Genomic DNA, 15055 nt, shown 5'->3' on the forward strand with positions numbered 1-15055 from the left:
GACGGCATCTAAGGTACTCGAATGTGGCTTTTATTGGCCAACCCTCTTTAAAGATGCTCGTTCTTATGTGCTAGCATGTGATAAATGCCAACGGACATGTAACATCTCTAACCGTCACGAAATGCCTTTAAATAATATCATTGAGTGTGAGGTTTTTGATGTGTGGGGAATAGATTTCATGGGACCGTTTCCCAGTTCTTTCACGAAAAAATACATTTTGGTGGCGGTGGATTATGTGTCTAAGTGGGTAGAGGCGGAAGCATACGCCACTAATGATGCTCAAGTGGTTCTAAAATTTTTGAAGAAAAACATTTTTAACCGCTTTGGAACACCACGAGCAATCATTAGTGATGGTGGCACTCATTTTTGCAACAAACTCTTTGAAAAACTTTTAAGCAAATATGGTGTCACACATAAGATCTCTACCCCTTATCACCCCCAGACGAGTGGGCAAGTTGAGGTGTCTAACCGAGAGATAAAGCGAATTTTGGAGAAGGTGGTAGGTGTCAGTAGGAAGGATTGGTCGGTGAGATTAGATGATGCTCTTTGGGCATATAGGACTGCTTTCAAAACACCAATAGGCACGACACCGTACAGATTATTGTTTGGTAAAGCATGTCACTTACCTGTAGAGTTAGAGCATCGCGCATATTGGGCAACCAAAGCACTAAACTTTAACTTTACTGATGCAGGTGAACGACGGTTGCTTCAACTAGATCAATTGGAGGAGTTCCGAAATCTGGCCTATGATCTTGCATTGTCATACAAAGAGAAAACAAAGAAGGCTCATGATAAGAGGATCATCGAGAGAGAATTCAAAGAAGGCGAAAGTGTCCTACTCTACAACTCCCGGTTGCGACTATTTCCCGGGAAATTGAAGTCACGATGGTCCGGTCCATTCGTGATCTCGAAAGTTTATCCATCGGGAGCTGTAGAATTGAAAGATGGGAAGGATGGGGCATTTACGGTCAATGCCCAGCGACTGAAGCACTACATGGGTGGCACAATTGAGCCGCAACTTGGAATCACTCGGTTCCAAGACACGCCGAACTGAGACAGACCGACAGTCTAGCTCTCGACGATAAATTGAGAACTTACTTCTTTTCCCTTCTCTTGCATTTAATTTACTTTTCTTTTTCGTTCGTGTCAGCATATTTTGTTTTACTGTTGTTGTATATATATATAAAAAAAAAAAAGGTGGAATGTGAATTTTTTCCCGAGAACTCGGCGCTCGGGCGGTAATTTATTACCGCTCGAGCGCGAAGCTAATACAGAAGTCCAGAGAGCTTGGCGCTCGGGCGGTAATATTTTACCGCTCGAGCGCGAACATCTGCCTCTCAAAAATTTTTCCCGAGGACTCGGCGCTCGAGCGGTAACTTTTTACCGCTCGAGCACGACTGCCTTTTAAGTCGCAGATCCCCTTTCCCCCTTTCATTTTCTGCACGCCCCAACCCCAAAAATCCCTAATTCTTCTTCACTATCTCCTTCAATTTTTGTGTGCAGGTGGTCGATTTCTTCTCCCAACCTCGGCAAGGCGACTCTTCTTCGTAGGAACACACGCCTAGTTCATCAATCGGGTCTTTGCTCCGGCCATCGTCTTCCTCTTCCATCCCTCCACTCCTATGGCTCCTAAAAGACAAAAAGGTAACCTCGGCTCTTCTTCGTCGTCTTCCGCTTTTGATAGAACACGTTTTGTGAGTGTGGAGGCTCGGGCTAGATATGACCACGCTAAAATTCACCAAAACCCCATCACCGAGAGGGGATTTCGTCGGACTTTTGAGGATCGATATCTGCCACCTTTGGTGGACTTAGAAAGAAGGGGATGGGAGAAATTTAGTGAACAACCTAAAGCGGCTAGTGGTATCGGTAGTTAGAGAATTCTACGCCAATGCCGTCGAGCGCACTGATGGGAGGGCATTTGTTAGGGGCAAGCTTGTGCCGTTCGATCGACCACGATTAACGCCCTCCTGGAAACGGCCGAGGTAGATGACTCTGCTTTCCAGGCACTGATGGTTAGTCCCGACTACAATCTGATTATCGAGAGTTTGTGCCACCCGGGTGCAATGTGGAAACCATTGGGTGGATCACCGAGCTGCTTCGATGAGAAATACTTGAGGGCGGATATGGCCTTGTGGTACTTGTTTGTGGCCCGGCGGATGATGCCTGTCTCGCACAAAAGCGAGGTGCAAAAGGAGCGTGCGGTGTTACTTTTTGCGTTGCACCGAGGATATGACATCGATGTGGGGAAACTTATCAACTCGCAAATCACTCTAAGCACCCACAACAGCCACATAGCTCTATTCTTCCCGACTATCATTTCCGAATTATGTGCCCGGGCCGGGGTGCACTTCAGGGACGACGAGGAATGGCTTCAACCGATGAAGCCAATTTGCCGGGAGGACGAACAGCGGAAGAGGGCAAAGAGACGGGCGGACTTTCCCTCTCGAGCGGAGGATGCGGGTGGATCCAGCACTGCCGTACCACAACGCCTCCCACCACAACCCCGCAGGCGAACGCAGAATGACAAAATGGATGAGAATCTCGCCTTCCAGGCACATCAGAGTCAGTTTAACTTGTATGTCACGGACCACCTATCGCACATTGACTCTATGATGCGCTCTTTGCTGGTGCACGGGGGCGTTGACCCATCGACCATCACACCATCTCCACTACCTCCTCCCCCATTCCAGTTCCAGTATGATTATTCTCAGCATGGGGAAGGCACAGGAGTGCAACCACCAGACCAGGATGAGGAGGAGCACTGATCAGGGGAGTTTACTGTCTCCCCTACTTCGCAATTTTTTTTCCTTTACCGCTTTGCTGTTTTTCTTTCTTATCATTGTTTCCATCTAGCATGTTTATTAGCTTTCTTGCTTATTTAGTCTGCATTTGTGTTTGCATATTTGTGTTTGCATTTCTGTGTTTGCATTTATATTCACGAGTTTTTTGTTGTTAGTGTTTGTTCGTTTTGTGCAATGAGGGCATTGCACAACTCTAGTATGAGGGGGTGGGTAGATTATTATGTTTAATTTGTTGCATGTTTTGTGTCGTTTATGGTGAGAAGACATAATTTATGAGCCAATGATGAGGTTGGATAGGATAGTACACCAAAGTATTGATTGGATCATATCATCAACGGTACTCTTGATTGTTAAAACATGAATTGTGGCTCAAGTTTGAACTTTTTGAGCACACATGTGTGGGGACTAGAATTTTGTAGGAATAATGGCGAAATTTGAAGGTTTTGTGTGGTTAACTTGAAAGACATCATTTATGAGTTGATTTAGCATGTAAACCCGTGAAAATAAGTCGCTAATTGGGACCTTGAATGAGAAAAGTTGATTTGCCTTGAACTCTATATTTACCTCCGTTCCAATGCACTAATTAAAAGATCATACTTCCAACCGGCTGTAATCCAAAGTCATATTATATTCTTAGCCGAGGGAGTACATGTGTGAAAATTGTGCATTAAAAAAAAAAACAAAAAAAAAAAAAGAATAAAGTTGGAGATGTAAGGTGAGTGGGGAGCCGAAATAAAAGGAATGAAATTCTATTCCTAGGCTAAAAGTTGGAGATGTAAGGAGATGAGGAAAGTCAGACGATAAGTCTTGACGATTGCACAATGAAAATGATCGGTGTACTCCCAACTTTTAGCCACTTGAGCTTATTTTCCTTCTTTTCAACACCCTTATCTGCACTTAAAAGTTGAATAAAGTTCAATTTAGGGACTAGTGATAAATGGACACGGGGATGCATGCTAGTGAAACTTGTATTGAAGTGTTGATTGAGTGACACGCATGATTTGATGATTGATCTATTTGACGTACGAATGACTAGACCCATCATGACACACACACACGTTCAAATTAGTGTCGATATTCATGTGAAGATGAGAATGAGTATTCGTTTGCGACTTGACTTGATTATGAGTGGTATTGGGAAAGTAAACTGAGGCATGAGCATAAACGTGTCAACTCGCCATCGACATTTAATTGTGTGGGTTAGTTTTTGTTTGAGTCTTTTACTTTTGTTGTGTTTGTTTAGAGTCTCGTGCTTTAACCTGTTTTTCTTGAGGGCAAGCAAAAGGTTAGTATGAGGGGGTTGATAGGGGGTGTTTTTACGTGTTTATTGCATTAGTTTCAATTGTGTTTACATTGTGCATGCATGCATTTCATTTACTTTTTGTTCATTTTTTAGTAATTAATTGCTTTTGATTATGTCTCACTTGGGCATGATGAATTTGCAGGAAAAGGAGCCGGAAAACCAAAAAAATTGGAACCAAAGTGCCAACTCAAGAAACTGAAGTGCAGGAAGGTCGGCGCTCGAGCGGTAGGTTTTTACCGCCCAAGCGCGGGAGGTGAGAATCCGAGGAAATTTACAGGGAGTTTGGCGCTCGGGCGGTAGTTTTCTACCGCCCGAGCGCGAGCAGTGATCACCAAAAGAAAAAATACAGAAGAGTCGGCGCTCGAGCGGTAGTTTTCTACCGCCCGAGCGCGAATGCTGCATGTTACGAGGTTAATTACAGAGAGTGTGGCGCTCGAGCGGTAGTTTTCTACCGCCCGAGCGCCATCTATTTTTGGCAAAATATTGTGTGCGATTCCTTACCTTATTTTGGAGAGGAGAATGATATGAAAAGGTGGCTTGGCCGATTTTTGGGGGATTGAGACATAATTTTGAGAGCACAAAGGATTTTGGGGAGAGCTTTTGCACTTGGATTGAAGATTCAACGGTTTCCGGGCATCGTTCTTCGCAGATTTCGTCACGTCTAATATTTCTAGTTTAATTTCCTTTGTTTAAACATTGTTTTGCTTATTTTAATTATGAATTCTAGTAGCTAACTTCAATTATTTGTTGGGATTAAAGGGGATCCTACCCCGAACTTTTAGTTGGTTAATTTATATGTCGGTTTGTGATTTATTCTTGATTATTCTACGATTTTCATTGTGTCGTTGAGCGTAGCTAACTTTAACGACTATTTTATATCACGAGTGAGTTCGAGAGAAAAAACTAGTGATAGGATCGAGTGGTGTAATTCGCGGATCTACAATTTGCATAGATATATGAAATTGGATACGTGCCGATAGTCATAGTCCTTAGGGTCGAAAACTAGGGGGTTTCATTAATCGAAATGCGATTCATTCTTGATAAATAATTAAAGACATTTAATTACTTCATTGAGTGAATTAGTTTGACATAGCTCGAGAGAGTGTGTTCAATTGAATAGGAAATCCTGTCGGAAGCGTAGAACACAACCGAACGAATTAATAAATTAATAAGGGGTAGGTGAACCAGAATTCCTAACAAATTCTTTTATCATTTGAAATTTAATCCATTGATTTAGCATTCATATTTCATCAATTAATCTTTGATCTTGTTTAATTAAATTTTCTTGAATTTTATTAGTCATAAAACAAACAATCAAATTTCGTCGCTAAAGTTTTAATAACTAAAATAATAATTGTTAAATACAGTCTCCAGTGGAACGATACTCGTATTCATATACACTATACTATTACTTGACATCGTGCACTTGCGATTACATTTTGAGCATACAAAATCATATTTTCTTGGGGAATTCATAGTGCAAGTTTTGCTCGATCACCCGCCTTCAGGAGCTCCTTTACTTGCTCTGATATGACTTTATCCTTTTCAGCACCAAAGTGCCTCTTTTTTGTTTTATGGGGTGAGACCCTGGGAGGATGTTTAAATGATGCTCCGATATAAAGGGAGAAATCCCCGTAAGCTCCTGTTGGGACCAGGCAAACACATGGATGTTAGTTTTTAAACATTTAATTAAACTCACCCGGGTGGTCATGCTGAGATCCCGAGCCACCCGGATTTGCTGGCCTGACCCTATTTCCACAACCTCCTGCTCTTCCTCTGCCACAAAGTGTATCTCCCCTTCCTCCACTATCCTTCCTCCTGTCCCACCTATCTTAGCCCTCTTCTTCTCCTTCTTAGATCTGCTGTGATCTGCCCAGACCGCTTCTACATAACACTTTCGAGAAGAGGGTTGATCTCCCCGGACTTCTCCTACCCTTGCTCCCACAGGAAATTTTATTTTCTGGTGGTACGTAGACGCTACAGCCCTCAACTCATTCATGGCTGGCCTCCCAAGGATGATGTTATAAGATGATGGGGAGTCCACCATAGTGAAAGAAGTCATCACTGTTCTTTTGAGATCATGAGAACCCAAAGTTAGAGGTAAAATAATTTCCCCCTCCGGATAAACCACGTGCCCGGCGAAGCCAAAAAGAGCGGTTTCCACTGTTTCCAGGTGATAGCCCTGTAAATCCATCTGCTCAAAAGCATCCTTAAAAATTACGTTCACAGAACTGCCTGAGTCCACGAAGACCCGCAGAATATCATAATTCGCCACTCGGGCTTGGATCACCAGGGCATCATTGTGGGGTAGATTCACCCCTCTTAGGTCCTCCGGGCCGAAACTGATGATTGCCTCACTCTTCCTTGATCCTTCCACCTCCAAACATTCTCTCCTACTCCTTGAATTCCTCGCCCGGTTAGAGTCTCCATCAGTAGAGCCTCCAGATATCATTTTAATCGTCCCTACAACCGGGGGTGACTTCTTTCTTTGCTCAGGCTCAGGCCCCCTTCTCCTTCCGGGCTCGATCCTAGGATTGCTTCTGACACCTCCTCCCTGGGAACTAGATCCGGGCTGCCGGGATGTCCATGGCGGCAACCTAGTCATCTGGGTATTGATAATGGGCTTTGGGAGAGAAGGCGCAACATAATTTCCCTTCAGAACTTTGCAATCCTCGGTGTTATGGTAGCCCAACTTGTGAAGAGCACAAAATCCCTTTTTCTCTGGCCGGGACAGCTGATGATCCGGGGCCAAATCTCTACTACACTCCTGCACCTCCCTCTCTCGGGCAATCTTCAAAGGTACATGATGGGAGAAATGCCCTGGATTGCTCCTCTTTTGCCCCCTTTCCTCGGGCTTAGATGTCCGGTCTCCTCTTTCTTTCCTCACGGCTTCCCTCTTCTGCTTCTGGGCTTCCTCCATATTTATGTACTTTTCTGCCCGGGGATAACAGGTCCTCAAAATCCCCGGGTACCTTTTTCGTTAATGATTTGAAGAATTCCCCCTCCCTCAAACCCTGAGTGAAGGCTGTAGTCTTAGTCTCGCCGGCACAAGATGAGACGTCTAGGGCTACCCTGTTGAACCTTTTGATATAAGCCCCCAAACTCTCCTCCGGGCTCTGCTTCACCTCAAAAAGACTAAAAGCAGTCTTTTTGTATTTCTTGCTGCTACTGAAATGGTGTAGGAATACTTTTTGGAAATCTCTAAAGAATGCACACTTTGAGGGGGCAAACCCTCAAACCATCTCTGGGCGGAGTCCACCAGAGTTGTTAAGAATACCTTGCACTTGATTCGGTCAGTGTAGCAGTGCAGCATGGCCATGTTTTCGAACCTGGCGAGATGCTCCTCCGGGTTCAAATTGCCATCATAATCTTTTATTTTGGCAGACTTGAAATTCCCGGGAAGAGGCTCCCGAACAATAACATCAGCAAACGGGCACCCTTTGGCAACGACCCGGGCGGCGGTACGGCTCTCCAACTGTCCCTCTAGGATCCTCATCTTTTGCTTTAACTCTCTCAACTCTTCTGCTGTAGTCGGAGCTTTTGATCCGACACTATAATCCATGTTACCTCCACTCACTTCCTCCTCCTCCCTCCGCTCCTGCTCTTGCTCCTGCTCCTGCTCTTGCTCTTGCTCCTGCTCTTGCTCGGGCGGCATGTTGTGTCGAGAAACTTCTTTGTTGCCCATAGCTTGAGCTATCGCGTCGGCCATCATTTTTTTCAACTCTTCACGGGTCATAGTTACGAGATTCTGCTCGGTGTTATTAACACCCACTTGTCTTGAAGATTGTCCCCCGTCCCCCTGGGCCCGGGAATTATTTTGCTCTGTTCTCCTAGTGCGAGCCATATCAACGTCTCGAGCTCAATATATTTCCCACAGACGGCGCCAATGATATGATCCTGTTGAAATGGATAAGCCGGGTAAGGAGCTCCAACGGATCAGATCAATAATTTATAATGTTTGGGAATTTTAAACGAAGACAATGGCTTGAACAACACCTGCAAACAAATAAAAAGAACTCGTGAATGGGCGCCGGAGGAGTTTCCGACGTAGCCACTCCGATGATAAAGTCAGCAAATTGTAAGATGATGAGCTTCGAGCAATATTTGAGGAAAAATACGTAGAGTGCTTAAAGTTCAAAGGTTTTTCTTTTCTTTTTTATTTCCGGATCATTAAATGGCATTAATACATGCTATTTATAGGAGAGGAATGGGTAGTTACCTCGGTTTCCGTGTCATCTACTAAGTCGGTTTACCATGCTAGCTTCTGATGACTTCTCGGACACTCCAAACTCAAGTTGTTCTGACAGATTGGATTGCCTGTAATGATCACACTCGAGTGTGGTTCACTTATCGAGGTAGCGCTATTCTCGAGGTTGCTCGAGTGGTAAAATAACCGGGAACTTAACTCGGCCAGGTGAGAAGCACCCGGCCAACTCTATGAGGGCCCGAGTTAATATTAAAGAATTGCGGACAACACCACTCTGCCCGGGAAGGGGAGTTCTACCCGGATGCTCTTGAAACCGATCCTGACTATTACCCGGATCCTAATGGGGTAACAAAAATGTATCAAAGATATAGGACCAAAAACAAAAATACAAATTTATAAGTCCAATTTATCAATTTTCCCAGCTGGAACCACAAGACGAATAAGCTATGTGCTACTGCCAAACATATACGCCACTGCAAAAAGATGGAATCTTGTTGCTCTGGTGAGGAAAGACGTGAAGAAGAAGCTAATAAAGAAAGAACCGGGACTCAGCTGGATTGAGAGCCGGGGGATAGTACACTATTCTGCAGTTGGAGATGATTCACATGAAGACAAAACTGATTCACGGAATGCTTGAATGGTAACGTTAGATGCAAGAGAGGAGTTTATGCTCCTGATCATGGTGTTACTTTGCTTGATGCGAAAGAGGATGAAAAGGGCCGCCTCCTGTGGCTACACAGTGAAAGAATAGCTTTAGCCTTTGCTCTTACCAGAATGCCACCAGAAAGCCCGATTCGATAATCAAGAACCTACGAATACGCTCCGATTTCCATGCAGCGTTTAAGTTCATATCATCGTTCAGACACGGAGAAATTGTTCTTAGAGATGTAAACCGATACCGTCACTTTCATGATGGTATTTGAGCCTGCCACCATTATTGGTGACATAAATCTCAACTGGACAATTACTACTCAGTACTCACACACAATTAGATGGAATCTTTATCAACTCATTAGTTTCCATAAGCCTCAAACCCAATTAAATTCCTCCATCGATTCATGTACTTGAAAAGTCACAAATTTTCCTCTCTGTTCCAACTCCTTTGCAGATGCTGTTGCACATATTTCACAAACATCTAGCAATACATATGAACCCAGAGTAAACAAATCTACAAGCAGAAGTACGTTGACAAAACAAACATATACCATTATTGTTTTGGTTGCTAAATCAAGAAACAAAAACGAACAAAGTTAAAGCAAACATAAGATCACATAGCCAAAATCATTTCCGCAGTTTCCGCAGTTTGAGTACTGCGGAGTATATTTTCCTCCGGGAACCTACGGCATTGATCCCCATATCTTTGAGATCCTCTAACGTTAACATTGGTAAAACCTCGTCATCCACCTCGTGTATTTCGAATACTGGCGCATATCTCCCCAATCCCAGTCCATTTAACCACTCTCGGACCCCTAAATTCCCTTCATTATGTTGCTGCTCCGGTGAGTTAACCTCTTCGTGAACTACTCCATTGCTCTCCGAAACTCGAACTCCGCCGCCTGTCCTCTGGTGATCCCAGTATTGGATTCCCATGTTCTCCGCCGAATCGACTGGACTCTGATCTTTTAACAAAGGACTCTCCGACCCCTTCATCTCGAAATCTCCCAACTCTTCGTTATTCTCGTTGTGGTAAGTTTCTTCTTGAAAAGCATTTGAGGTCTCAATTATTGCTCCCTCTCTGCCACCACCATTGGCAATGGTGATCGAGTCGAATTTATTCCAATTGGTGCGAACCCTTTTGGTGGGCTTATTGCTTTTCGGCTTGCGGTACGTGAAGTCGACAAAATCCTCGGAGGGCCCTGGGAAATCTTGGAAATTCAGGTCGCCGCCGTTGACGAGGTTTGTCAGGGGGCGGGTTTTTGAAGTTTTGGCCGCGAAGGATGGGTCTTTGTGAAATCTCCAGGCTTTGGCGGGGCGGCGGCGATGGAAATCTAAAGGTGGGTCTCCGCCTATCTCGCCCAGGCGGACGCTGGGGCGGCGCTGCCGCTTGGAGGGGTTATTTGGGACCTTGGGGCCGGTTGGCTCATTGGCGATGGTGGGATGGTGGTCCAATGGATTTACATCTGGCGACATGGCGGCAGAAGTGGCGGTCGGAGGAGTGGTAGAAACTAGGACATCCAGCGGCGGCGGTGGCTCCGCTGCCATGTGTGCGTGTTCGCGTGTGTTTTTACGGTAGTGAGAGAGGGGAAAGTAAACGTCAGCGTGCATCTGTAGTAGTCTACAGATAAGACGGAGTGGAGACTCGATTGGGTGTGGTCGCGTCCAGGGGATCGATCCTCTGGATTGGGCTTCTACGTATTGGGCTTGTGGTAAAATGAACCAAAAGGACATTTTTATTGAATTGCTTCACACACACATGCCCCTACCTTAGGTGGTGTGCATGCTACTTTTGAAAAAAAAAAAATTCCAACACAAGTGTTGTGTGATTATACAATTTTTTACAAGATTATATCTCTTGTGAGACGATCTTACGAATCTTTATCTATAAGACGAATCAACCATACTCATATTCACAATAAAAAATAATACTTTAGTATAAAAAAAAATATTTTTTCATTGATGACCCTGATAAGAGATTCGTCTCACAAAATACGACTCGTGAGATCTTCTCACACAAATTTTTACCTTTTTTATAATTAATTTGATTATCATAATTACAAAAATTAATGAGATGCCACGATGTAATTTGAGTACCATCGTACCAAAATGTCGATTTGATGATTCTACGCTTGATGGATAAATCAAGATGTCTTCGTATTTTATCGATACACATTTACATAAAATACATATATAAAATTATTTTTCCAATGACATACATGTGCCTTATGACATAGACAACCTGAATCTTGACCTTCTATAACATGTAATCACATTGCATACAATTATTGCTCGATCTAGTTATGGCGATAAGATTCATGTTCTATGTCCAAGGAGACCTCCAGAATTTTGCATTCCCGATATACATTTCAAAGTTTGGCAAATACAGGTTTTCTCTTGTGTACATGAGCTGCAATTGCTTCTCCTAAATCTTTAGATTGAAGCGCGGCAGCGTTCCATGTCGCGACATAGTCCAGAGCTTGATCTACTGTCAGATCCCTGCTCTGTAGCAACACTCTCTTCGTCCCAACCACGGCAATAGGAGACATTGCGGCGATTTCTATCAAAATGAAAAATCAAACGTATAAACCATGTTGTACAACTTCACAAAACACTTGAGCCACCACTACTTGTTAAACCAAAAGTCAAATAACTGGACTGATCATTATGACTCAAAATGGATGATGTAAAATGAGACAAACAAGATGGGGTAAAGGCCAATCTATAAGCAAAATCAGACAAAACTTTTCCTTTGCGCAAATTGGGAGTCGTTCGAGTTATACGAGTATCAAGAAATCTTGCTGCACGAGTTTCTTTCGGTTTTTTAAGGGGGGTTAGATAACAAAAGATCACATCTCTATCAGAAAGAACGGTTAATTATTTCCTCCAACATAACACAACATAAGACCTTCAAGATTATGCACACATCTCAGTTATGCCTGATGACTATTCACTGCAATTATGGCGCGACAGATCTTGCAATTCAGCATCAAGGAAAAAGCATTGATTTCAATGTACATAATCAATTTTCTCTAGTATACAAAGCTTCAAGCATACTAAGTAAGTCGAAGCAACAGAAAATTTAAGATGGCTGTGGGATCCTCAGCCAGACAAATCATCACATGACTATTAATTATTAATGGGAAAATATATAGAAAATAAATCATAGATCTAGTTCAAGTCAACTCCGTGAACTTTTAAAGGTTAGATGTCAAGTCATCACATGACAAAGAAATATAAGAAGCAAAGAGCAAGGGATGAACCCCTTTGTCGGCAACACCGATACACCCAACTAAAGTCAACAATCATCTAGCCCATTTCAAATAGGACTTGAGTTATGTGTTTCATGAATGCTTGCCTACACTCATGGAGATCAATATTCAATCCTTTTTAGCAGTTCCCATAAAAATCAGTTATCGCGTATAATAGCATATTGCTGGTAACTCCGAGTTCCACAATTCCATTTTCAACAATGAATGTCACCTCAAGTTCAATTGAAACTTCCAAGATCAGCACCACCTTATAGACATTGAAACTTATAATAAAAGACAATACAGCAGAATATGCGAACTTCCTGAGTCGAGATGCCCAAACCACATTTTTTCTTTTAAAAATAAAAGCTTATCACGAGCCCCTGCGTAGCTCCAACTAAAGACCTATGTCTCAGAAAACCCTGAGCAGTGTACAATTATTTAAACATGTTGATGGATGTCTTTGGCCATCTTAAATAGTCAATAGGTTCCAACACAATTTCTTCGTGTCATGATGCCGAATTAGCGGGTAAACAATGACATTCATCTTGATGGCCTAATATAGAAGCATAACACACTACAAAATCAAGAAAACAGCTGAGAAACAAGAAAGAAAAAACTAACCCTCAGCAATGGATTCAACTCCCTGGTCCATATCTTGCTTTGTACCGAAAACCCGAGTCACCAATCCTAACTCCTTGGCCTCCAAACCCGTGAACCTCCGACCCGTCAATGCGAGTTCCATGGCGTTGCCGAACCCAACAATTCTGGGAAGCCTCTGCAAGGACCCCAGATCCGCCGCTAGACCCATATCCACCTCCTTCACCGAAAAAAAGGCGCTTTCTATACAGTACCTGATATCACAGGCGGCGGCTATATCAACTCCTCCCCCAAGGCACGCCCCGTGGATCAAAGCAATCACAGGCTTCCTGCACTCCTCAATCGCGTTAACAGCGCGTTGCATCACCTTTATCTCCCGTCGGAGTTTCTCCGCCGCGCGTCCGGGGCCCGTGGACTCGGTTGAATCGGCTTTTGAGTTCAGGGTCTCAAGTTCGATGCCGGAGCAGAAGTGTTTCCCGAATCCCGCGAGAATGATCACGGATACATCCGGGTTTTGATCCAGTGAGGCTACGGCGTCGGGGAACTCGGTGAAGAAATCGGGGGAGAGGGCGTTGCCGCGTGAAGGGTTGTTGAGGTAGATGTAGAAAACTCTGGAATCTGGGGATCGTTGCTTGATTATGATGGATTTGTATTGCTTTTCCATCTCCTATGTTTGATTCACAGAGGATAGGAAACTCGACACCATTTATCCAGGAAGAAGATGCAGAGACGAAGAAATATCAATTTACACCTTCAATAAATTTCAGTTTAGACCTTAGAATTATTCAATATTCGAGTTTAGGTTCTAGTATTTTTTATAAATATACTTGATATTCTCTTTTCTTTTACAAAATATATATTATAACAATGACATAAAAAATTCAAATGTAGAATCAATATTTGAGGTATTATCAAAGGATAGGGTCTATTAAATCATAAATTTTAACAGTTTCTTGTTAAAAAATATGACATTGTTTGATTCATAAAATGAATTATAGATCACTTATTTGGAAGTCCAATAAAGTGTTTGAGTTAGTGAAACGTGTTAACATTTGATCAATTATCAGAAGTTCGATCTCTTATCAACATTTTTCGGATAAATTTGTCACATAGGACTTGCTATGTTTGATTTGGATGATGAGCGTAGTTTACAAGTTATTTTATTATTCTGGATGTTTGCTCAATGTGTCCCAAAGATTAGCGAACGTGGATTCTCTGGTCATCAATATATATAATATTTTAAATGGATGATTGGAAAAAAAAAAAAAAAAAGTAAAATAAATACAAATTTAATATTATGATGATATTATACATCATAATATTAAATAATCATTTAATCTTATAAATTATTCTACATAATAAATTCTGTTTCACTCTTGGATAAACAACCCAGTTAATTATTGTATGACAATTTAAAATAATTTTTCTATATATTTGCTCTCCAAATATAATTGACAACACTCTCTCTCTACTTCTTATATTACAAGTGGAAAAATTTACATTTTATCAACTCTTTTAATTTATTAAACAAGTTAATAATCTTCAAATCGTTACTCAATTTTTAAATGCAAAGTTTTAATATTTATTTATTTTTTCCTAAATCCTAAATATTCTTATGTTGAGATGAATACTTTCAAAATTATAAATTTTCAAATTTCCTAAGCAATTCATTCTAAATTGGTCACAAATATATTTTTTATTGGACTCAAGTGCGGCATCTAGAGATATAAATATGAAAATAAAGAATAAAACTGTACAACAAGATTTACGTGAAAAATCTCCAAAAATTATTTGGTAAGAACCATGAGCAAAATGAAAAGATTTGACTATAATGTTTGTAGGTTACAACCTCTCAATATCTCACAACTATTATAGAATTAAGCTCTCAAAGAAGTATGTTTATAAGATGAGAAGAAATAAATCGATGAAAGAATGATTTTGTTATAAGAAGAGAGAGCGTTCTATTTATAGAGCTCCTAACACGTGTGAAACCGCTTATCGGTAGTTTTCTTCCATATTCATTTGTCAACAAATCTACACAATAATAGAATTTTCCATTGCGCATGACAACCAACACCTCTGTTTCTAGCACCATCATTGATGTCTCGCATTCTCCCACTTAGAGATTTGATTGAGAATCAAATACACATCTTGTCATTCCCTGCTACTTATATTTCTATGAGGCCACTCGAGAATTTATACCTCTCAAACTTTTCAATGTCCACTGACTTATTTAGAA

The 15055-nt window shown here is 42.0% G+C and overlaps 1 protein-coding gene across 1 annotated transcript; it reads right to left on the reverse strand.

The window, feature by feature from the left end:
- Positions 1 to 11097: 11097 nt before the first annotated feature.
- LOC140819829 (delta(3,5)-Delta(2,4)-dienoyl-CoA isomerase, peroxisomal-like) lies at positions 11098 to 13539 on the reverse strand. The gene is made up of 2 exons (XM_073180066.1): positions 12841 to 13539; positions 11098 to 11525 (listed from the first exon to the last, which is right to left on the reverse strand). The coding sequence occupies exons 1-2, from the start codon at positions 13478 to 13480 to the stop codon at positions 11335 to 11337; spliced, it is 831 nt and encodes a 276-aa protein (XP_073036167.1). The 5' UTR covers positions 13481 to 13539; the 3' UTR covers positions 11098 to 11334.
- Positions 13540 to 15055: the final 1516 nt, after the last annotated feature.

This window comes from Primulina eburnea, chromosome 18 (assembly GCF_022965805.1).
Source record: "Primulina eburnea isolate SZY01 chromosome 18, ASM2296580v1, whole genome shotgun sequence".
NCBI lineage: Eukaryota > Viridiplantae > Streptophyta > Magnoliopsida > Lamiales > Gesneriaceae > Primulina > Primulina eburnea.

Coding starts and splice junctions, on each gene's coding strand:
- LOC140819829 (XM_073180066.1), bottom strand. CDS start 13,480: ATGGAAAAGCAATACAAATCCATCATAATCAAGCAACGATCCCCAGAT. Junction 11,526..12,840: donor AGTTGAATCCATTGCTGAGG/GTTAGTTTTTTC, acceptor TCATTTTGATAG/AAATCGCCGCAATGTCTCCT.